The sequence below is a fragment of the Amia ocellicauda genome, chromosome 12 (genome assembly GCF_036373705.1).
Source record: "Amia ocellicauda isolate fAmiCal2 chromosome 12, fAmiCal2.hap1, whole genome shotgun sequence".
Lineage (NCBI taxonomy): Eukaryota > Metazoa > Chordata > Actinopteri > Amiiformes > Amiidae > Amia > Amia ocellicauda.
In genome coordinates, this window is record NC_089861.1 from 10,556,225 (window position 1) to 10,580,836 (window position 24,612).

General features: G+C 41.6%; 2 protein-coding genes across 3 annotated transcripts in view; one reads left to right on the forward strand and one right to left on the reverse strand.

Annotated features, from left to right (window-relative positions):
• Positions 1–678: 678 nt before the first annotated feature.
• Positions 679–6,964, reverse strand: cct7 (chaperonin containing TCP1, subunit 7 (eta)). The gene is made up of 12 exons (XM_066718326.1): positions 6,862–6,964; positions 5,318–5,471; positions 5,092–5,198; positions 4,752–4,877; positions 4,542–4,594; positions 4,097–4,268; positions 3,767–3,931; positions 3,178–3,366; positions 2,622–2,719; positions 2,307–2,439; positions 1,878–2,084; positions 679–1,788 (listed from the first exon to the last, which is right to left on the reverse strand). Exons 1-12 carry the CDS (start codon positions 6,865–6,867, stop codon positions 1,564–1,566), a joined length of 1,635 nt encoding a protein of 544 aa, XP_066574423.1. The 5' UTR covers positions 6,868–6,964; the 3' UTR covers positions 679–1,563.
• Positions 6,965–10,040: 3,076 nt separating this feature from the next.
• Positions 10,041–24,612, forward strand: part of exoc6b (exocyst complex component 6B) — a 152,783-nt gene continuing 138,211 nt past the window's right edge. For both annotated transcript variants that reach the window (XM_066718327.1, XM_066718328.1), the window contains exon 1: positions 10,041–10,181. In XM_066718327.1, the coding sequence (XP_066574424.1) occupies positions 10,093–10,181 (89 nt within the window). In that variant the 5' untranslated portion in view covers positions 10,041–10,092. The remainder of the gene's footprint in view (positions 10,182–24,612) is intronic.

Sequence of the window (24,612 nt, forward strand, 5' to 3'; positions counted from 1 at the left end):
CCCCCTCAAAACTTGAGGCATCTGTGGCACTGTGGTGTTTGAAAAAAGTGCACATTTTAGAGTGGCCTTCTATCATCCTCAGCACAAAGTGCACCTGTATAATGATCCTGCCGTTTAATCGAATCTCGACATGCCACACGTCAGGTGGAGGAGAAATGCTCACTAACATGTTAACAAATTTGAGACATAAGCTTTTTGTAGGATTGAAACCTTTCTAGGATCTTTCATTTCAGCTCATGAAACATGGGACCAACACTTTACATGTTGTTTATATTTTAGGTCCGTATATATATACCCTATTGCACTGATAGTATATAGTTTCATATGAAAGGATTGAAGATTTTGTATTGAAGTCTGATCATTGTACTTCCAGGTTTCTTTTGAGGCACGAGTTTGTATTTGTACAAACCACAAACAAAGCTGCACAACAGAATTACTCCGACTCCAAATGAAAGTCTTTGAGTGGTTTCATTTCAAACATACAGTATGTTAATGTCATATTTATACATGGTCTTGTATAACTGTTTAAACTATATAAATATCCTTTCTAACATGCCCGATTTTAAAATTTCTTCCAACAAGCAGAAGATTTATAGGCCAAACCACCATTTCTCACTATCCATGGGGCTTCAGACTAGTGTGGAGCGGTTTAGTGCATCTGAACAGAAATAACATGCATTCTGGTCTTTTTAGATTTTATTTTCAAGTCTCCACTGTGGGCTTCGGGGAAGGTTCAGAGCTGCACCCTCGGGTTTAATCCAGATCGTTAGACAGCACAAACGCAAAACAAGCACACATAGGTTTAGGAAATTTTGATTTACTTGTTAATTCCACAAAAAGATAAGTCCATGAAATTCCAATAAATAGTTACATTAGGTGACTAACAGCAAACTGTTTGGGCTCTGCAATCCCAGCATGCCCCTGGCTTCTTACCATCAGTGCTTCTCTGCTACACAGCCAGTGCTTATTATTTTGAGATCTGAATTGGGGAAAATAACTATGTAACAATACAGACCTTTGAAAATCACCAAGTCTGTTCTACACTTAATTGTTCAAATTTACCCTGAAATGAAGGAACCATGCTTCACACCAATCCATCCATCCACCAATCCAATTAAGGACTAAAACGGCATAAAGGCACATCTTGTCCTTAACTTTATAGGATACGAGGATTCAGGGTGTGGTATAATTTATAGTTTACAGATTTAGAGCTTCTCCATGGTAGCTTTGAGATCAATGAAAATTTAGCAAGTTCATTAATGTATGCGCTTTGCTTGGAGGGGAAAACAAGCATGGTTAATGTCTTGCTTGTAGAATTCAAACGTATTAACTGCGTGGTTCATTATTTTTTATTGTATTTCTGCATGTAATGCGTCTCACCTTTAAGTCACTTTCACAAGTTGGACCATAACATTTGACAGATCAATGCTCTTTGTCTGAGGGCGAGATATGACATTGTGGAAACTGTCCATAACGAGACCGGCCGTGCGTCGAGCTGGGCTGTGGGACTCAGGAGCAGCAGCCGTTAATCCTGCTGGGAGTGACGGGGCAGGAGAGCGGCCTCTAGTGGGCATGGGGGCGGCCCCGGCCTCTGCCTCGGCCTGCGGGAGCCTCGTCCCCAGAGGAGCGAGGATTCTTGATGGTCTCGTCCACAGAGAGGATGAGGCAGGCGGCCTCGGACGCAGCGGTGAGGGCATTGATGCGGACCACCGAGGGCTCCCACACGCATGCCACGAAGTTGTCAGCGATGTCCTCGTTGTTCACATCCACCCCGAACCACATGCCACCCTGAGGAGAGACACGAGCATTAATACACTAACATGGAACGCAGACCCTGTTGTGCAGTCAGTACAGCGCACCTGTCCAGCATATCGTACCTGTGCATGTTTGGCTCGCAGCTTGTTGAGGATGTTGGTGGCATCGAAGCCAGCGTTGTCACACAGCTGGCGGGGGATGATCTCCAGGGCCTTGGCGTAGGCGCCGATCAGCAGCTGCTGTTTCCCAGGGATGGTCCTGGAGTAATCGCGCAGGAACTTGGACAGCTCCATCTCAATGGCACCTCCTCCTGCGACGATGGAGTCATTCTGGATACAGCAAGACCAGATTAGGAGACCATTTCCAACCACTACTGAAGACCTACACTGTACTACTCCGTTAAAAGTTACACTTTACAATGTTGGGAGGGCAAAAGGAAAAAGCTAAGCAATTGTACCATTTTATACACAAAATTACTCTAATTCGCAAACCACTATTCCAGGTGCCAAAGCCCTGCTGTGCACTTGGTGACCGGTGGGGTCGAAGCTCACCTTGATGGCCCTGCGGACAATCATGATGGCATCGTGCAACGAGCGCTCTGTCTCCTCCATGAACTGCTCCGCTCCTCCCCTCAGGATGATGGTGCAGGTCTTGGCCTTGGGGCAGCCCTTGAAGACGTTATACCTGCAGGCACAACACAGGCTCAGTGACCACTGCCACCGTTACAGATTTTATAACCTTTTACAATCTTCACCCTCAGTACTGAACTGCTCAATGGTGGACATTAAGGTGTTTATCTACTTTTTGTCTAAGGGACAGATGAAAGGGTTCACAAAAACGCAATGTAAGGTGAATTTCCTGCGTACCTTTCACCTCCGACCTGGACCTCCTCGAAGAGAGCACACTGGCCCAGAACGTCGTCTGTCAAAGCCCCCACGCTGGTCTGGATTGAGCCCCCGCAAGCCTGACGGGACACGGTAAAGTGTTATTCTACAGATCCGACTACATGCAAAAAAGATTGGTTTTACGCGAAGGGTCCGATTTCTTCACATTTAAGACATGAAAACATCAGAACTGGCACTTCAAGGAAGTGTTTTTATACAATTTGTTGTTTTAATGTTACTTGACAATCTGACCAAGACTTGGTGTCAATGGTATATTTCTATATAGTTCTTCGCTCCTGTGGTGTGTGAAAGATGGTGCATCTTAAAATACAAACCTGCACTAGCACATTAACACTAAACAGTTTGGGAAGTTCCTGAATATAAATATATACAACTTCCAAACACTAATTTTTAGTAACTGTTAAACAAATGCCACTTACACAGATTCAATTCTAAAACGTACACCAGTTACTGCACATGCAGCTGGCTCTGCATCATTCATCCACTGTAAGGTGAGCAAAGTGTTCTATTGCCCTACCATCATAGTCCTCTTGAGATCCTCCTCCTGCACTCTCCCGGCACAGAACAGGTCCCGGTCAGCGAAGTACTGCGTGGCCACGTCCCCAATGGGCAACTTGGACAACACCACCTTGGCACCAGACTTGTAGATCTTCTCCAGTTTGTCATACAGGATGTTCCACTCCGCATCAACAATGGCCTGATAATCCTAGAGTAAACAAAGATGAAAACTGTTAAAGAACCAGGGAAAGATATTTAATGTAGTTCATTTTCTTGACTTGACTTATAAATGAACAATCAAATGTGGCATCATAAACATTTAAATTATCCAAAACCTACAACTTCTCTGTAAAGGTCTTCAAATGTATCCTCTAGATTGTTACACATCAAAAAGGATTAATCTCATCTGCAGTTCTTTTCAGAAAGTTATCAAGTAACTGAAAATACTTTGAGCTAACAAATGTGTATTATATACATTTTAACCTGAAGGACACGTCCAATTTTAATCTACCATAGTCAAATAACAGAAACTGACCCAATAAAACCGAAATGTAACGTGAATTGCTTTGATTGTCTACATTCAATCAAGTGCGTCTGCAGAAACGCACCTCCACGTTCTTAACCCTGACTTCAGCATTGTCCTTCTCTGCCTTGAGTTCCAGCTCGATGTTGAGGAGGGCAATCCTGGGGTTCTCGTACTTCTTGGGCTGCATCTCGAACCCAGCGTAAGAGAAGGTCTTCTTAAAGGCCACACCCGCCACCAGCTGGGAATCCTGCACACAACACAAAGAATGAGAATCGTCAGGAGAGAGTCACGAGCTCAGCATGCTTTCCACAGTTAAAAAGCTTGAAAGTCTGATTATCAAACACCAGTAACTACATATGCAGTAGAGGGGAAAAAAAAAAAAATCTATCTATATAATTTTCCCCAGGCTCACCTCAAGGGCTCCTCCCTGCACTTTCTTCACACCAATCATCTTCAGCTGCAGTAATTCATCCAGCATCATCACAGCATCCACCACCATCTTGGAGAAGAACTCCTTCTGGCCGGCAATCAGCTTGGAGTTCAATGCTGTGGCCGCACACTTCTCCAGCAGGCTCCTCTGCTCCCTGATGCACAGGTTAGGGTGATGGAAAAGCAGGTCTGACTCAAATGAATTTAGACTCTCTGCACCCTAAGAGACCCTGTCAGTTTTCTTTTTTTTTTTTTTTTTTTATTTAATCCCCATGGACACACGAACACATTCAAGAAAATGTTTGCAATACACATTTAAATATTGTACAAAGTATGCAGACTGAAAATGCACCTGTAAGCCCGACGTTAGGAAATGTGTCCTTCTGAAATGAATGCATATTAAGTATAGAAGATATGATTTTACTCACTGCTTATCATCCTTTTTCACTGTGACTGAAATTTCTTTGATCTTTGACAAAGCCTGTAGAGAAAAAAAAAAAGATGGACACAATCAGCTCAGAGCACTAGCCAGCCTCGGCTGAGTGGACATGCCATGACATCACCTACATTGACTGTTTCAATCTCATCACTGTTGCCTAAACGCAATCGCACGGTGCGGGTCTGTGCGAGGGACTTACCAGGTGGGTGGCTGTGCGGAAGGCGCGGATGATGATCTGAGGGTGCAGCCCCTCCTCCACGTACGGTTTCACCTGCTTCAGGAACTCGGCTGCCAGCAGGGTGACTGAGGTCGTACCATCGCCAACCTGGAGCAAAAAACATCATGAGAATCGCTGGGGGTGGGGGGATAAACTGTGCAACCCACTGACGCTCTTCCCTTTTAAAATACACGGCTATACCCTGGAGCCGCAAGGATTCTGACCTCAATTAAGGGTAACTATTTACTAGAACCTAACCAGAGATGGGCATTAAGCATCTTAAAGGTGTTAAGATACAGCTTTGGTGCAGAGATGTCCTCACCTCTGCGTCCTGAGACTTGGCGATGTCCACCAGGGTTTTGGCCGCCGGGTGGACCACATCCAGGAGCTTCAAGATAGTGGCGCCATCATTGGAGATCGTAGCTTTTCCTGGTGAAAAATATAAAAGGGGTCATAAAACAGCATAGAAATGTAAGTTCAAAGCAGTGCAAAACACGCTGAACACTTGGCATCGCACAAGGAAAGGGAAATGCTGCGTCTGGGCTCACCTCTGGGGTCCACCATCAGCTTGTCCATGCCACGGGGCCCCAGGGTGGTGCGCACCGCCTCAGCGATGACCTGGCAGGCATTGATGTTGCTGACGAGCTGGGGGACACCCTGAGACGTGTCTGTCCCCTCCTTCAGCAGGATAACCGGTGTGGGCTGCAACAAGGAGGGCCACAGTCACCACACAGCAAAGAAAAGCCAATACCTTTTGTCACTGCACACCCCAATTAATCATGGATTTTTTTGTACCCATCAGAGAAGCAGCCAATAACACTAATATAATAAATAATTTGCAGCTTTTATAATAAATGTCACAAAACAACCTGCAGAGTACAAAAGACCCAATGCACACAATTCAAATCAAGTTTCTGAATTAGGACTACACTTCCTCTTCCCTAAAACTATTACAAGTCTGCATCTTCAATAACTACTGCATTTAGAGATGCACGGCTGCCCAGACAATGCCCAGCAGTGAAGTGCATCACAAATCACTATACAGGTTTGCGCAAAACACCCAAGCTGTATCACATAAGAATAATGCATGCTAAAACTGATTGGATTTTGCAGCACTGTGTGGACAAACTTGATTACAGAAAATGCAGGCAGATGTCATTGTGACAGGAAAGGAATCCAATATTTTAGTGTTGCAAAATTGTTTCACATAAGGGTCATAATCTGAATTTAAATCAATTCAATGTATAGTCACAATCTTGCAAGAGTATTTTTCACTTGCATGGGATAGAAAATAATGGATTAACTGCGCAGGCTGCTAGGCGTCAACCTGGATACGACACAGCAAAGCAAGTACAACGAGTAATGATGGGAAGCAAACAAGTCAATTCCACATGCAAATCAAATATTATATAGCAGTTTACATTTCTGGATCATATGAAGCCCAATAAGGACTGTGTGCTGAAATGCTTGCAAACAAAAAGCACCGGCACAAACGCACCCCAATGAATGGGCAGTTTGCTAGTGTCCCAGACTGCCAATTCACCCTGGCACTGCGCAGCACATGAAGACCATTGCCAAGGAGAAAAAAGACCCACATCCCCGCTTTAGCACAAAACCTACAGGAGAACAACGACACCCAGAAAAACGTGTGCCAACCATGCGCGATTGGGCACGGAATTGAATTGTCATGTTTCAGGCCTAGTAGTCGCAGTGTCGGGACCGGTGCAGGGATTGTACATAGACTAACTGGCCAGAGATAAAGAAATCACTGTACAGATACGGAAACACGGCCAACAAGGCCCTGATACAACCAGTATTTTATTAGTTTCTGTAATAACGGCCCGACTCCGACGCCATGGCACACAGGCCGCCCATTGAAAGAACAAGAGAGACCGGGGGGATGAGGGAGGGCGGCGGAATCACGAAAAACAAAGCAACCGTAGTCCGTCACACAGATAATACCGCTGGATACCGGGAGAAAACACTCCCCTTCCCCCAGATATCAGATCCGCCCGACTCTCTGTGTGCGCGTACAGGTCGGATGATGATGGGTTCAGGCGAGGAGGAAAAGAGAAGAAACCCGTCTACTCACCATCATCTTTGCAGCTGGCGTAGTGACGGGAAGCCGGTGGGGAACTCCCACAATGCACCGCGCCCGAGAAACTTCCAGCAGGAGGCGTGGCCCGGCCCCCCAACGCGCGTTCTTATTGGCGGGGGGATGTGGTAATGGGCGGGGTTATTTGCGGACTTGGGCGTGGTCTGAGAATCGCATGCTTAATAAACATGAGGGGTGTGCCGTGTGTGAGAGCGCCTTAATGCCTGTAAAAGGCGCTGATTTCTGTCATATATTTTGCTTTAAACATTTTTATGGATAATTGTTTTTTAAAAAGATTTTATAAGGAATCTTAATTGTTTTTAAAGATTTAGTTGCTTTTAAACCACTAATTGTTTAGGGTTTTTTTGGGTTTAGTTTTGTTATATTCTTTTATCAAATACATTGACCGTTTTGGATTTAATTTTAAATGCATTGGACCTTTTTTGTTTGTTTTTTATTTTACTTTTTTAATTGTTTCTTTAGTTTGTCCAGTGCATTTTCAGTTATTTTCAATGTATTTGACTTTTATGTTGGTGTGCAGTTTTGCTTTTATCACGTTTGTTTTGTTGTTTTGGGCACGTTTATTTTGAAGTTAATTGTTTTGTTAAAAAATCACAAAGATTTTAAAATTTTTTAAGTGATTTTAAGGATTGATATTTTAAAGATTTTAATCACAAGTATTAAAAAAAAATTGAATTGTTCTTTTTAATGAAATGTAAAATACTTTACCCAATAAACAGTATTTTCCTTTGAGAAATGCATTGACCATTCTGTATGAAATATAGTCTGGCACTAAAAGCAACTTCAACAGGATATAGATTCATATGCTATGAACAGGGACACATGGGTATTTAATTTTCTTATAAGCTATAGTAGACTTGTTTTGTTAGCTTGCTATGATTGGGATGAAAGCTGCTTCATAAAATGTTGGGTAATAAAAAACACGAGGGGCAGAGACATTATAGTATATGTACTGAAGCGTCCAGACTGTGTGTGAGTTAGAAAGACACTCCAAATGAACATAGATTGTGTGCCATTTGAACAATTCCCAAAACACCAGTTTTGCATACACATAAATGCATACATACATCAATAGTTGCATGCTTAAATAAAAAAAAACATACATGTGCCTGTTTTCCACATTTAAACATTATTGCCATATTCACAAGAAATGCGCAGTGAACACCCACCCAAGATAAGATTACTGTGACCTGTGAACGCCGGGGGCATTCTTACAATAAATACATGAAGTATTAAGTGTGCTAATTAGCAGATAATGTATGTGTGAAATACAACTATATGAAAATAACCTACTCATGTCTCTTGATTGCACGTAATTAGGGAATGCCAGGATTGGGTTTCAAGCTCTACAAAATCGGTGCAGGCGTTAGGTGTAATGCTGCTCATGACCAGGCGGTGGAGACATTGTCGTTTTGGGTCCCCCCCAATATAAGACCTATATACACTCACCTAAAGGATTATTAGGAACACCTGTTCAATTTCTCATTAATGCAATTATCTAACCAACCAATCACATGGCAGTTGCTTCAATGCATTTAGGGGTGTGGTCCTGGTCAAGACAATCTCCTGAACTCCAAACTGAATGTCTGAATGGGAAAGAAAGGTGATTTAAGCAATTTTGAGCGTGGCATGGTTGTTGGTGCCAGACGGGCCGGTCTGAGTATTTCACAATCTGCTCAGTTACTGGGATTTTCACGCACAACCATTTCTAGGGTTTACAAAGAATGGTGTGAAAAGGGAAAAACATCCAGTATGCGGCAGTCCTGTGGGCGAAAATGCCTTGTTGATGCTAGAGGTCAGAGGAGAATGGGCCGACTGATTCAAGCTGATAGAAGAGCAACTTTGACTGAAATAACCACTCGTTACAACCGAGGTATGCAGCAAAGCATCTGTGAAGCCACAACACGTACAACCTTGAGGCGGATGGGCTACAACAGCAGAAAACCCCACCGGGTACCACTCATCTCCACTACAAATAGGAAAAAGAGGCTACAATTTGCACAAGCTCACCAAAATTGGACAGTTGAAGACTGGAAAAATGTTGCCTGGTCTGATGAGTCTCGATTTCTGTTGAGACATTCAGATGGTAGAGTCAGAATTTGGCGTAAACAGAATGAGAACATGGATCCATCATGCCTTGTTACCACTGTGCAGGCTGGTGGTGGTGGTGTAATGGTGTGGGGGATGTTTTCTTGGCACACTTTAGGCCCCTTAGTGCCAATTGGGCATCGTTTAAATGCCACGGCCTACCTGAGCATTGTTTCTGACCATGTCCATCCCTTTATGACCACCATGTACCCATCCTCTGATGGCTACTTCCAGCAGGATAATGCACCATGTCACAAAGGTCGAATCATTTCAAATTGGTTTCTTGAACATGACAATGAGTTCACTGTACTAAACTGGCCCCCACAGTCACCAGATCTCAACCCAATAGAGCATCTTTGGGATGTGGTGGAACGGGAGCTTCGTGCCCTGGATGTGCATCCCACAAATCTCCATCAACTGCAAGATGCTATCCTATCAATATGGGCCAACATTTCTAAAGAATGCTTTCAGCACCTTGTTGAATCAATGCCACGTAGAATTAAGGCAGTTCTGAAGGCGAAAGGGGGTCAAACACAGTATTAGTATGGTGTTCCTAATAATCCTTTAGGTGAGTGTAAGTTCTTGGTAATAAAAAGTGCTGAAGACGTAGAAAGTGTAATATTTATCAGTCGAGCCAAGTAAAGAACAGATGCACAAATACATTGACACGATTTATTTGAACCTACTATTTATTATCAGAAAATATACCTGTTCCTGTTTGAGATAAACCGGTAAGTTTCAAGGACAAGCCATTTATATTCATTTGTTTTTGCGACACAGACTTTTATTATAATTATATCTCTATATATTTTTCCCTGTTTCAATTTAACAGTTATTTTAAATGAAACATATAATTCAGAATGTTATAGGGGTGTAGTCTTTTTAATCTCTGGAGACGACAGGCACAAACAAATACATAAACCACATTTCCCACAATCCACCTGTGTTTCAGAGCGCTGGGCATCGCGGGAAATGTAGTTTGCTACATCGCCCAGCTCCACTCAGAATTCCCTGTTCTTTCCTCCGCTCGAAAACTCCGTTTCCCACAATCCCCCCGCGCCCGTGGGATGGTTTGTTTTTTAGGTGACGCAGACGAGCGGTGTTACTGGGACATGGAAGATGGCGAGTTTGGAGACAGCGGCGGAGCACGAACGGATCCTGCGGGAGATCGAGAGCACGGACACCAACTGTATCGGACCCACCCTCCGGTAAGGACCCGCCGGGGGACCGCGGGGTGGCGTGACCGTGTCGGCGGCGCCAGAGGACAGCATCTCCCTGGCATTACTCACACCAACTCCTGGGCGCTTAAGGGAGTCTCCCTAAAATCAATCACTCCCAGAGACTTCTAGAGTGTTTTTCTAACTTGTGGATCCGAGGAGCCACTCATCCTGACAGCAAATCGCATTTGATATTCCAGTGTGTTGAGATTGAAGCGGCTGAAATGTGTTCGAATGTCTTCACTCTTCTAAACCATTCCAGAACGCGCCTGCCTGCTTCTCAGGTTCGTTTTATTATTATGATCATCTTCAATCATGCATTATTAACCAAACTATCACCATCAGACGGTAATAGCAATACTTACATGTGCATGGAATAGGACTTGGTTGTATGGGACTCTAAAAATAAAATTGGGCTGAGGACAATTGTTGGCACTCCCCCCCCCCCCCCCCCTTTAGCTGCATAGCCTGAACTCAACGTTTCCGTAGAGGTCAGGATGTTTCTTTCTTGTGGTGTTACTGGTTGCATGTTAAGGTGCATTCTTAATTGGATTTATTTCAGTAACCAGTTTAAAGGAAAGCTAACGAGTCTTTGCACACCAGTTGTTTTAACGGTGCAAGTGTACTCCCTGTACATTTCTACACCAAAAAAGCCGACCCAGAACGAAATCTTCTACTAGTTTGTTCCACAGGAGACACAGCTAGTCCTGCATTAAATGGGTTTTATTGCTTTTGCATAAAGAACAGGGGGTTCGACTATTTCCAGTGGATATTCTGTATCACCAGTTCATTAACTCTCAGGCACACTTCAGTTTAATATTCATAAGCATAGGCTAATTAGGATTCTATCTGTCCTGAAAATCCATTCTCTGTGCTATTTATAGCAAGTGAAACTGCTAACTGATGCACATACAAAATTAACAGGGAATACAAACGAAAAACAATCCTTTTCCTAAGTGGTTTTGGGTACATTGCATCTCTTTTTCTTAGTCTTTCAATAGTCTTTATATGAAAAGTGTATACATTAAGCAACACCATAAATCTGATTTGAGTGTGAGAACAAATCAGGTATTTAATTTGTAATAATTCTATAATTTTATAGAGTTCAAGTACAGTTCTCCATTGGCTACATGTTATCCATCTCCAAAGTGTTAATCCTAGGCTGGTTGTGAATGTGTGCTTATCAAGGGTAAATTATTGTAGCTCTCTGCTCTAGTGCTGGCATCTTATAGATTATATAATATATTTCATTTTTGCAAACTAACCTTAAAACGTGCATTAAACAATCCAGACAGAAAGCATAATGCAGCATGTTTTGGTGTATAAAGTCAAATACTCAGTTTTTCAAATGGTCCAAAACAGGTTACTAGAATTGTAGCCTGGAATGTAAGATCTATGTACCGAGCCTCAAAAGACCGCTCAGGTGACCAAAGTGATGGACCCGTACAGAATTGACATCCTTGGCGTGAGCGAGTGCCGATGGACAGGGTCAGGAAAAATCATAACTCCAGAGAAACATAACGAGAGACTCTCAGAGACCAATTAGAGCCTGCTTTAATTCCCCCTACTGTAAGCTGACTATCAAGTCTCCAAAATGCCACAGCATGATGTGCTACTGATCATTGGGGATCAAAATGCATAAGTAGGTAGGGACAAAACCAATTACGAGAGGTGCCTAGGGAATGAAGGCTGTGGCACCATGAATGAGAATGGAGAAAGACTAGCCAGCTTTTGCATGGCCAATGATTTGGTGATCTTCCCACATTAAACAATACACAAACTGACCTGGGCGTCACCAAATGGCAGGGATGAAAACCAAATTGACCATATCATCATCAATGATAAATGGGTAAAATCTCTCTTGGACACGAGGGTCTACAGAGGAGCAGATGTCTACAGTTATCATCATCTCTTGGCTGCTAAGATCAGACTGAAGCTCAAAAGACCAGAAGCCAAAAAAGTAGTAAGAAAGGTCATAGACATCAGCCAGCTAAAAGACCCTGAAGTTAGACAGAAATTCACCATCAAACTCAGGAATAGATTTTATTCCCTGGAAACCCTTGACCAAGAGAGTGATAACATCATAGAAAGAAATGGGTTAACAATAAAGTTTACATGGGATACATGAGCCAAATCACAAGCCATGTATAACTAAACCAACATGGAAAGCAATAGATGAGAGAATGGAATTAAAGGGACAAATCACACCCCATAAACCACCACTATATGCATTGAGGGAGTAGATCTAGAGGAAGTTGAGGACTTTACCTACCTAGGCACCTTGGTCAGTCAGGAAAACTCCACCACTAAAGATATTAAGAGCAGACTGAGCAAGGCCGGTGTAGTCTTGGAGTGAAGAGGATAAGTAAGTACTTACAGTCTTCACAAGAAACACTTTCAAAACATTACAAAGTGCAGTAAATACAACCAGTACAAAAATACAAGAAACAAGATATGTTGATTGATTGTTCGCTTGTTTGGTAACGGAGCGCTCCTGAAATGTTGAAGCCATTTAAAAATCTATAAAGCTCTGACCTTGTTTGTTGTGAACAATCATGTAACCTAATTCAAGGGTGTGTTGTGTACAAAATGTCACTTCTAAGTTACGGCACACTGCATTGTAGATTGTGCATTGTGTGCCTCTCGTCTCGGTCACAGTGCTATGTGTTACTGTTGTAAGCTCACTGTAATACAGTTGCTTGGTGACTGAGTTTACTGAGCCAATATGAGCCATAAACAATAGCTTTACATTGCACAGTCATTATTTTAAAACCAGAATACATGTGATCATGACTATGTGGTAATAAAACAGACGGGAGATTCCCTTTTTATTTGCTTGTTTCATTAAAAAAAAAAACAGAAGAAGCTTTTGATTCTATAAAACAGTGTACATGTTGATCTCTAAGGTTTATGTAAATGTATATTTAATTTCAGGCAAGCACAATGAAGGGGCTTTTTCTGAAATGCTTCACGGATATACGTGGATCTGCTCTGAAAGGAAAAAAAAAGCTCTGCTCAACATAACTGTCATTAACACAGTCTTCAGGATAGTGACATCACCTTCATTATCAGTAGCCTAGCCCCATGTCTGCTTAGATCTGCGTTTGTACTTGCTCTTGTAAAGGTTTACTGTAGTATACTATGATAAATGCATAGTAAAGTGTTTAAAAGCAAAGTTCCAAGCAAATGGAAATCGCTGCAAATGCCAAATCGATGTGTAGATTTATTGGGGTCTACTTTTGTAAGTGTGCATTTACAGTTTAAGTGGTTAAAAAAAGGCAATTTTTAAATGTTTTACACTGAATGTGTGGGTAAGGCAATGATGCTTACAGATATAGCCCTGCACTCTGTTTTGGGAGGCATAAGGATATATAATATATTGAGATCATTGTCATTGATTCAAGAAGATCCACTTAAAACCTGATGTGACTTTGACTGTGAGTGCTGGACTGGTGTGCAGTGAGATCAGTTTGTCACTGAAACAGTATAGATTAATAGGGCTGTTTTATCCCCCTCAAAAATAATCTCTTATCTTAGGTCTTGTTCCATTTCTACAATTGTTGTTGTTTTTTTTTGCTTTTTTTAAGAAGGACAGAAATTTCGTTACAAAGCGTGCTCGCCTTTAAAAGATTGTGTTGCTTGAGTTGATTCTGCTACCCTTGTGCTTCAATAATTTGGCTGGAGAAGGAGGGATTGTTTATCGTCTTTGTTCACTTGCAGATCCGTTTACTATTTAATCTGAGTTAAATTAGTTAAACCCCAAAAGTCCAATTTTTGCTAAAATGTAGCAAACTTGGGATAGAGATATCTTCTTCTTATGAATAGTGTTGCAATATGAAGGGAAAAGCATTAAAGCAACTTTTAAAGGTTTCAAAACATGTGGTTTGAAGCTTTTAGCCTGCCAGTAATTAAATCATTTGCTTTTGGTAATGCAAAAGTTGGCTCAAGTTTTTTTATTTTATTTTTCTGCTGGTTCACACAATTTTTCTTTTAGTCTACTCTGTAGACTGACAAGGCCAGGAGAGAGTATCAGGTACAGTATGTGCATCCCTGCCTTGTGTGGTATGTGTTTCAGGTCTCATCTGAGTTACTGGACATAGACTCCAATAGTCTGATGTTGAAGGGCTCTTATTTTAGACATAATATTAAATCGAAATGGAATTGAATTACCTACACCCGAAAGGAAAGGCACAGTAAATTAAGGTTGTGAAATTAATAAGAATTTAAGATGATCACTCGGCATCTCCATTAGCAGCTTGCAGTGGTATAAGTCGAAGCAGCTGGTCTTGACGGCCAGACTGCTTTTGCATCAGTACTAACCTAATTATGGCTGTTTAGACTGGAAAAAGCTGAGGTTGTTTGAGAGATCCTTGGTTCTGAGCCATTACTCTGTACCTGCATGAGCATAGACTCTACAAAACCATACCGAACCAAACCAAACACAATCAAAAGCAAACCTAATTCTATCTCCATCACTATTCTGATTGACTCATTTATTGCTTTCTGATCTCACACTGATTGCAGATTCCAGCGTGATCAATTGATCCCGCAACGCTCACGTTTCTCTGGAAAGCAAACCCTGGCAGAGGCTTCCTTAAAGATCTGCTGTAGATGTGGGGCACTTTTTGCTCACGGGGTAAATGCCTCCTTGACAAAAAGAAACCGCTGACTGTATGCTGCTGACCCAGCGTAGTAACCGTGATGCGCAGAATCCCCTAGGAGCAGGAGACTGTGTGCATCAGTCCATGGTGCTGTATGCGGCTCATCCCCCATTGTCCCACTGTGAAACTCTCCCTGATACACTCCAGACTGCTGGCAGTGTGTTCATTCCCAGAAGGATCACTTCAGGGATTCTGAAATCTGATGTCTGATGGTTTCTGACACTGTATTCAGGCAGCGTAGTGCAGCCTTCTCCCTGCATATCATGTATTAAAGATTAAACGGGATCTGTTCACTTTGGCCCATATATTTCCTGCCGTGCTTGTATGTGTTCCAGCTTGGAGCTCTGTGTCGGTCTAGTACATGATTTTAAGACCTTATTTCTCTGTATGAGGGAAATCAAGCTTTCGAGCAGTCTGGGTTAACGCACTGTGGCCATGATTTCGGCACGCATCTCAGCATCACTCAAGTGAACTGTGAGGCTTTTTCCATGGGCTGTTTAAATGCTGTCTCCCTGGCTATGGCTTTTCCTGTCTGTCTGTGACCCTGTGCCAGAGACGGACAGGTAAGCCCTAGAATAACCCACAGGATCAGGTGGCAATCTCAGTCAGGTGCTCCGATGAAGACTCTTGTCCTTCAGCGCTCTCCTGGTTACTGGCTTGTGTCAGGTGTACTGCCAAGCTGTCAGCACAGGGCTTCAGATTACACCGCTGTGTCTGGGCAGCCTGTGCTTTAAGACCCCTCTGTGCCTCTGTGTCTTTCCTTGATAGATCATTCACAACCCTAGAATAGACTTGGACCACTGTGCAAGGGCGAGAGGCCACTCTTGAACACGGTCTTCTCCCCTTAAACATACAGCCATGCTTTTACAGAAAAAAAAAAAAAACTTCCCTCCTAGCTTTGCTTTCCTGGTGCTTTGAGCTTGTGTAGGTTTATTAGAGGATTCTTATAAACGGGCAGTTCCCTATCCTGCACCTTAGCTGTGTTTAAGTGTTCCTCACCATTTTATTCATGTCGGATCAAACTGTCTAGCTAGAGGCTGAACAGCATGGCTCAGGTTGATGATGTCATTTTGAACTCTAGGTGGCTGACTGTCACGCTCGTCAACTCACTCCCAAACCTTCCTTCACTAGACCGGAGGCCTTGTAGTGACAGTACGGCTGAATACTGCAAATTGCTGTACCACTTTTCCCCTGGGTTTCCAGTGGTGAAGCAGACACCTCCCAGATGTGTTTTTGTTGTGAGTGGATCTCTTTGGTCACACCCCATGGGACGTTTTACTTGCAGATGGCTAATTCTCTCAAATCTTCGGGAATGAGACGGTGAGGCAGAGGAACATAGTGATATTTGTAGTGAGTAGAGCGAGTGAATGTGAGTAAAGCAACATTTTCCGTGGTCTCCCGAAAGCAGCTGTGGCTGTTCAGTACTGATGTACCTGGTGATGGTATAGGCCCAGTGTATGTGTTGCTCATAGAGAGCTGTTATTATTAGAGCAGTGCTCTGTGTGTGAAGTCCTGTAGACACCAGAGCCTGAATAAATGTCCCTTCTATTCCTGTCTCTTTGGTTGCTTCTGCCTGGTGATAAAAATATCGGAAGCACAGAGAGGGATCGGTTACTCAAAGCCCAGAGCCCCGGTGTGCCAGATTTTGAGTGTTGAGTGGTTAGACTCTCCCTCTGTCCACAAAACATTTTCCTGATGAGCACTGGCCAATTATTAACTTTGTATTTAGCTTTCAGTTAACATTGTTTTCATGTTCAAATGCATCTTTTTAAAAGGGTGTCCTCCCTACATAAAAGGACTAACATTTTGATGGCATTTTGGAGTAGACTTTTGTCCCCAAACATTCGTACAGCAACATTTTAATTGGGGTAAGGTCAGATGACATGGGAGGGACCAGCTTGCTAGTGCTATTTTATTTTTTATTTATTTTTTAAGTCTTGTATTGCCATCGTCATAAAAACAAGACCTTCACCAACCAGTGATTACAGTATTGAATGACATGGAGTAATTTAACATTGCCCTGTTGCATTGTCAAAACAGTCTCGAAGGACCATGATTTTCACATACCAACAGCATATCTGTCACAAATAATTACATCTGCTGAGTACCCAGTGTCATATTCATATTTGCAGTCATGCTACATTAACACCTGTTTTTCCTAATGGAGAAAAGGGGCAGAGGGAATGTGGCACAAAACTTTGAGTGCAACTTTGAGTTTACAAAAGTAGCCTAAATGAAATGGTTCAGATTTATCATTTTGTACCATTGAGTCTTTTGAGTTTTAGTTTTTAAAAATGGGAGGTAAACCTAACACAACATTGAAGGTTTATGAATGTCACACGTGTTGTTCAAACATATGATTTTCCTGTACAGTGGTTGCGAATCATTGCTGTAAATGTACAGTGACTTGCGAAAGTATTCACCCCCCTTGGCATTTTTCCTATTTTGTTGCCTTACAACCTTGATTTAAATTAGATTTTTTGGGGGTTTGTATCATTCATTTACAAAACATACCTACCACTTTGAAGATGCAAAATATTTTTTTATGTGAATCAAACAAGAAATATGCACGCTTAAGTTTTCTGTTTTTGTGTCTTAAGGCAAAACTGCTCCAGCTCCTTCAAGTTGGATGGGTTCCACTGGTGTACAGCAATCTTTAAGTCATACCACAGATTCTCAATTGGATTGAGGTCTGGGCTTTGACTAGGCCATTCCAAGACATTTCAATGTTTCCCCTTAAACCACTCAAGTGTTGCTTTAGCAGTATGCTTAGGGTCGTTGTCCTGCTGGAAGGTGAACCTCCATCCCAGTCTCAAATCTCTGGAAGACTGAAAAAGATTTTCCTGAAGAATTTCCCTATATTTAGGGCCATCCACCATTCCTTCAATTCTGACCAGTTTCCCAGTCCCTGCCGATGTAAAACATCCGCACAGCATGATGCTGCCACCACCATGGTGATCTCAGGGTGTTGGGTTTGCGCCAGACATAGCATTTTCCTTGATGGCCAAAAAGCTGAATTTTAGTCTCATCTGAACAGAGTACCTTCTTCCATATGTTTGGGGAGTCTTTGGTGAACAACAGACGTGTTTGCTTATTTTTTTTTTAAGCAATGGCTTTTTTCTGGCCACTCTTCCATAAAGCCCAGCTCTGTGGAGTGTATGGCTTAAAGTGGTCCTATGGACAGATACTCCAATCTCCGCTGTGGAGCTTCAGGGTTATCTTTGGTCTCTTTGCTGCCCTTGTTGCCTGGTCCGAGGCAAGTTTTGGTGGGCGGCCCTCTCTTGGCAGGTTTGTTGTGGTGCCATATTCTTTCCATTTTTTAATAATGGATTTAATGGTGCTCCATGGGATGTTCAAAGTTTCTGATATTTTTTTATAACCCAACTCTGATCTGTACTTCTCCACAACTTTGTCCCTGACCTGTTTGGAGAGCTCCTTGGTCTTCATGGTGCCGCCTGCTTGGTGGTGCCCCTTGCTCAGTGGTGTTGCAGACTCTGGGGCCTTTCAGAACAGGTGTGTATATACTGAGATCATGTGACAGATCATGTGACACTTAATTGCACACAGGTGGACTTCATTTAACTAATTATGTGACTTGGTAATTGGTTGCTCCAGATCTTATTTAGAGGCTTCATAACAAAGGGAGTGAATACATATGCACGCATCACTTTTCTGTTTTTATTTTTTAGAATTTCTTAAAACAAGTAATTTTTTTCATTTCACTTCACCAATTATTATGTCCATTACATGACATCCAAATGAAAATCCATTTAAATTCCAGGTTGTAATGCAACAAAATAGGACAAATGCCAAGGGGGGTGAATACTTTCACAAAGCACTGTAACCCTGTAGGCCTACTACATTTTGGTTATGTTGTACTTTCACAAAACCCCTGGCAGTTAAACCGTTGAAATTCCCCTTGATTACCAATGGGCAGAAAACAAAAGTGCCATCAGTGTGATTAGTCATCAGTCAGAGAATTGTCAAACTTAAAAAAACTGTAAAAATACGAACAAAATAAAACCTCCCAAATGTATTACAAAACAAGAAGAAGCCATTTATCAAGGTTTTCAAAGCCAAAGGAGGGTCCGTGAAATACTGATTGTGGGGTGTAAATCCATTTAAGCATCCTTTACTTTAATAAAAGAAAATGTTTTACATCTGTAAAATAGTGTCTGTTAGTTATACTTGTCCCTATACATTTAGGTTTAGCTTTACACATGCTGTATGTATACCTGCAATTTCTTTCCCAAGTCTAATTTTAGATTATCAAGGGTATAAATTACAAAATAAGGTGTGTATGTGTCTTTCTGTTGCCTGTCTGATATACTTGTATAGACTGTTTTATAAATACCTGTGATGAGAATTGTAGTTTTTTGACAGAAGAAGCTTTGGTCAAAGACTAGACCTTGCTGTACTAAAACAGTGGTGTTTTCTGTGTTACTTAAACCAACATGTATCAATAAATAAAGCTTTTCGCCTAATTGGGCAGATTCTTATATAATACACATAAGAATAATTTCATTTTTTACTAATGAATACCCTAAGGTTCCTGATATTTAGTTTTGCCTGCTAGTATTGTTTGTCTGTGTTTTGACTGCAATAGGGCAAAAATCGATTACTTTTGGTGTGGCCTTACTTGTTAGAACAAATTACAAAACAAAATAAACAAGTAGTGGTTTGGTCTGCTTTTTTGTTTAAGAGACAGGAACAGAAGAACAAAGTGTAACATATAATGATAACCGGGTCCTGTGGTTGACCTAAATCTAATTTGGAACAAGTACCTCTGCAGCTTATGTTTCCACATTAGAATGCCTACTTTGGCCAATTGTTGACTCAGTGATGGTAATGAAATTAGCATCTGGCAATCAAAGCCCTGGCTCTCGCCTTCCTCTCTCAGGCTTACGCTCGGAAAAGTCAGAATTAAAACCTAATTAACTCGAATTAGCTGTTAACAATGAGGTTTTCTGCAGGAGGAAGTTTTTTTAATGTGTGCCACTGCAGCCAAGAGGCAATATTGTTCCACATGGACTAGAGATGAGGTCGAAAGGTCAGCTTTCGACAACAATCGACAATGGCAGAAAGCAGGTGAAATAATGCGCAGACGGTTGCGGCGAGTTCTGCTTCTAACGTGCTGTACGAATGCGGAGCGTACGGCCCAGAAAAGCCAGCTCAGTCTTGGATCATTTTGCGAAGTATCTCCCCTTGCTAAGATTTTTCCATTGGAGTGCGGACCTTCTTTTGTTGTTTATTCTAAGGGTTTCTGTGCAAAACAAAGAATCAAAAATCCCTGCTGCTTTCACATCCTGATGTTTGATCCTTCTAAACAAAAGCCATTACTTCTGAAGGGTGGGTTGTGTTCAGCTGATGCTCTCTGTAGATGCAGTACAGGGGCATGCTTGGGAATGCATATGATCTGGAATGTGCTAGACTCTTGCATTAGAAATGACCCCAAAGCCCCACATGTCTGTGTTTTTAGAAGGCCCGGTCTACAAGCCCTGCAGCGTTAAACTCCAACACTGCCTGAGCTGCCCAGGGCTGAGCTTAGTGTGCAGTGAGGGATGCAGGCAGGCCTGTTTGAGCTGATGTATGGGGTATGTGGGTGTGTTTTTTTGGCAGGCCTGTGTCAGAGATAGACCTTGGCTGCCAGGGTGGGGTGGAAAGCAGCTAACCACAAGTTTGTCGGCAGCTCCCTCTTTACTTGCCCCTTGCCGTCTCCCTCGTTCACATGGTCTGCTGCTTGCACGGCTTTCCTCCGGAGCTGCAGTACAGTAAAAAAATAAATAATGTACCCAGCATTGGCACACTGCCTGAATTTCCAATAATGCTGGAAAATCTAAACATAGTACCAAGTGCAACCTGTGGTGCAAACTTTTCTGAAACCAATATAAGATAAATACCAGCATTGTTTGGAAATAACTTCACAGAGGGAACCAATTTTGAACTTAATGTGATTGTGATTAAAACGCTAAATCTTCTCACCAATATGTCCAGTTGCGCTAGGTATTATCATTATTAGTCATTTAGCAGATGCCTTTATCTGTGTTTTATCAAGTTAACATAATGAGCACCCGCACGTCTCCGGATTTCTTAAGTCTGACTTGAGTTAATGAGACAGTTTTAGCCTCTATTTGGTGGAGATAATTTAAGTCATTAGCCTGAATTAGTTAAACCAGGTATGAAGAATGGGGCCCATGTCTTGTCTGCACAACCTGCATTGCAATTGCAACTAAAAAACAAACCTATAAAACAGCTCTTTGCATACAATATTATACACTGACAATAACACAACTTTATTAGCATTACCAAAGGAAAAGTCGTGACTGTAGAATCTCCCTATTTGGTCAATCTAGTTCTTAATTGCTTAACTGAATCTTAATGACTTATTTGAAGTCAAAACTTATTCTAGGTCGTAATCAGTTGCTTATTGAAAACTACCCACACAACTGTAGGAATAATGTTTGAAATTGTTTACCCCTGGCATAGAGCTACCTCCAATGCACACCTAGGAAGATATTCAAAATGAATGAATACATTTGTATATAAATATACAAATCAATTAACGCCGTACAGTTGAAATACTGTGGGCTGTTAAATCTGAGAACATTAACCAATGTATAGTACAAAATGAAAGAATAAATGTGGGTCTGAGTATAGAAGGTTCTGTTGTATAATGGGTAGGAGGGGGTCTATATAGTCTATAGAGGCAGTGTCTTATAGCGCTCCTTTCAGCGCAGACTCCCGATAAAATGGGGAGGTTTTTCCGCATGCCGGGGAAGACAAATTGGTGCCAGCTTTGAATAGCAGTAACAAATAATATCCTGGGTTTTTGTTTATGTAATTTGAAAGATAATTAATGTAAATAACGTTATCTATTAAAATTGAACATATGTCTTAAACCTAATAGTGTTGGTAAACGAAGAGACTGATACCGGATATAAATGAGCTGGCTGAGATTTCAGCGGAAATATGTAGGTTATAAGCTTTTATAGAGCGCTCTCTAGTGTGTCTGGAGATGTAGCTCAGACGGTGGTTCTTTTTTTCCAGTGGAGGCAACGAGAACAATAAAACCTAAATATCCTATGAGGAATATTTTTGTATATAACAATATTAAATATTTATTTAAAAAAAAGTCAATTTGTAGCAGTTTTCAGCCCCTTCACATGTATTATTACATTTAACCACATCAATCAAACCATCTGGACACCATTCCTCATAGCTGGCTAACTGAGCAGATAACTTTGAGGATAACTTGACAGAAGTCTGTTTGTTTTCCTCGAAGCAAGCTGAAAGTCCAGCTGAGCAAGTGCTTCAGCACAGGCTAACTTAGATTTAGCCGGATCTGTGCATAAAAGCTGGTGCTTATACCCAATTAATGCGCTTGTCTTGACACACCCCTCTAAAATGGCAACACCCTTCCTTAGAGATTTTAATTAGATCAGCTTTTCGTAGGGAATGAACGCTAGGTATAATTACCTAATACATCTACTTGAGCCATACTTTGACCACACCACCCTGTGCAGCCTGCTTTGACAGTAACGCAGGCTATACACAGGGTTGCGCTTTTTTGCTAGTGGCGCATTCCTATACTCAGTTCAGAATATCGGCAAAGCTGCTGCTACGAGGTTAAATGCAATTGAATAAATAGGTGACCTTATCGTTACAGTTAAAGACTACATTATTATGCAGAGATCCCCAACATCATTGGTGCTGTGCATTGCAGTCAGATCCCCATCAAGGCACACTCAGGACCAAATGAGGCAGATTTTGTGAATAGGAAATCATTTAACAGCAGTAATGTACAGGTGCTTATGAGCTTATCACTTACATAAAATGAGCTACAATTCAGCAACTGATGCAAATAATCCAACATTTGAATGACTATTATACAATGCCAGTGCTAGACAATAGGGTATGAGACTTTGGATAATACTGCACATCATCCATGGCTTGTAATGCATAATAAGTAATACATAATACAGTATTATATATTTAAAAAAGAACAAAGGCAAAATATGACTAAGCAACAGAGATCTAACCATTCTGATGCAGCAAACTCTGTCCACGTCATGTTCCATTATTATAAGCGTGTAGATTTAAATTGGATGTGTGAAATTATTATTCTGGGGTAAATACTTAGTCTGTGTAATAAAACAATATATATATATTTAAAATTAAGTGATTTTTTTGCCATGCTTCCTCTCTGGATTTGGCAGCAGGAGCAGCAGTGTTGCATTTAGCTGTGAACATGTCTTTATATTCCTCAAAACTTTCCATGCTCAGTCAGGCTGACAAAAGTTGCTCCCTATTCTGACATCATTGTCGGTGATTTCAGTGCTCCGCAATCTTCCCTTGTGAGGTAGAAGGCCTACTACATTAACATCATTACAGCGAGCCACAACATAACTCCAATAAGTACATTTAGCTAAGCACTGCAGAGAACCAAATTAAGTCACACACAGTCATTTTCTCTAACATAACCTCATAAATACGGGAGTAAGCAATACAAACTAGACAGCCGCACAGCCTGAACAGTAAACTTTGTAGATGAGTAGTATCGATGTGTTTTTAGTCAATGCAAAACCGCTTTGCTGCTCTGTAACATCTGCTTTCAGTAGTCCAGGTAAGTAAATTATCCAGGAAGAAACACCTGCAGCAAACAGTCATTAACAGTGCAGTAGATCCTTAAAATCTGATTGTAGGCTCCTGAACAAACAAAGGATATTTATTTGCCAATATAGCAGTCTTAGGGAGGTATAATACTACGTCCACACTCAAAACTCAGAGAGTAAGAGCTTGATTAATTGATTATTTAGTACTTATTCACAGCCTTCCTTCATTGATATTTAAGTAACTTCCCTATACCTAAATCTATTGCACTTTCAGTTGCATCAGCCACTGACACTTGGCTTAAGAGCCATGCTGGATACTGTGTGTAGTCTGCACATTGCTTTATGACACAATCTGGGTGCGATGGTCCCTGCTCATTGTCTATTGCACACAACATGCTGGGGAAACCTGAAATTTGAATGCTTTTTTAAGGTTGAAGCATGAAAAAGAGTGCAATCTTTCCAAAAAAGCGCAACTGGTAAGCACATTTCCTTTGAAAGGATTTGATGATTGTGACATTGTAAAACATGCTTTCCAAAGTTATAACTTATTGACGCAATTGTGAATGTCAATAAGGCTGGCAGCTTCAGTAGATCTCATTTAATTACATAGTTCTTCACGTTCACCTCATTTACACAATCTCCATCACATTTGTGTGTCTTTATGTAGAAACGTCCAGAATTAAATATGAATCTGCGGCTTAACCACAAAGACAAATTATTCCAGCAAAACAGTTCATTAAACCACACAAAAGCAATTGCTCTTGTTCAGTGCATGTCACCTGACATTTCTCACTACTTTTCGACTCTTAAATCAGTGGAATCCTTTAGTATATCTAGGCCATGGTGTACTCTTTTTCTGTACCACAGGCCCAGACCTGTCTGCATTCCTGTAGCCAACAGTACACAGACCCCTTAAACAGACCTTCTCCTTCGGTCACTCTTGCACTGCACTGTCCGGTAGCACTTGATTGATGGCATACCATGTCAGTGAATCATGTGACAGGTTTCTTGGTGACCTGCAGTACTTTCTCATGGTACTTCTTTCTACAATGTGTTCAGTTTATCATGAGATTTGACTTGCGTGTCCAAAATTCTGAGGTAAAAAAGCATAAACTTCCTCATAGTCTGCATGGAGCACCTATTGGAGGC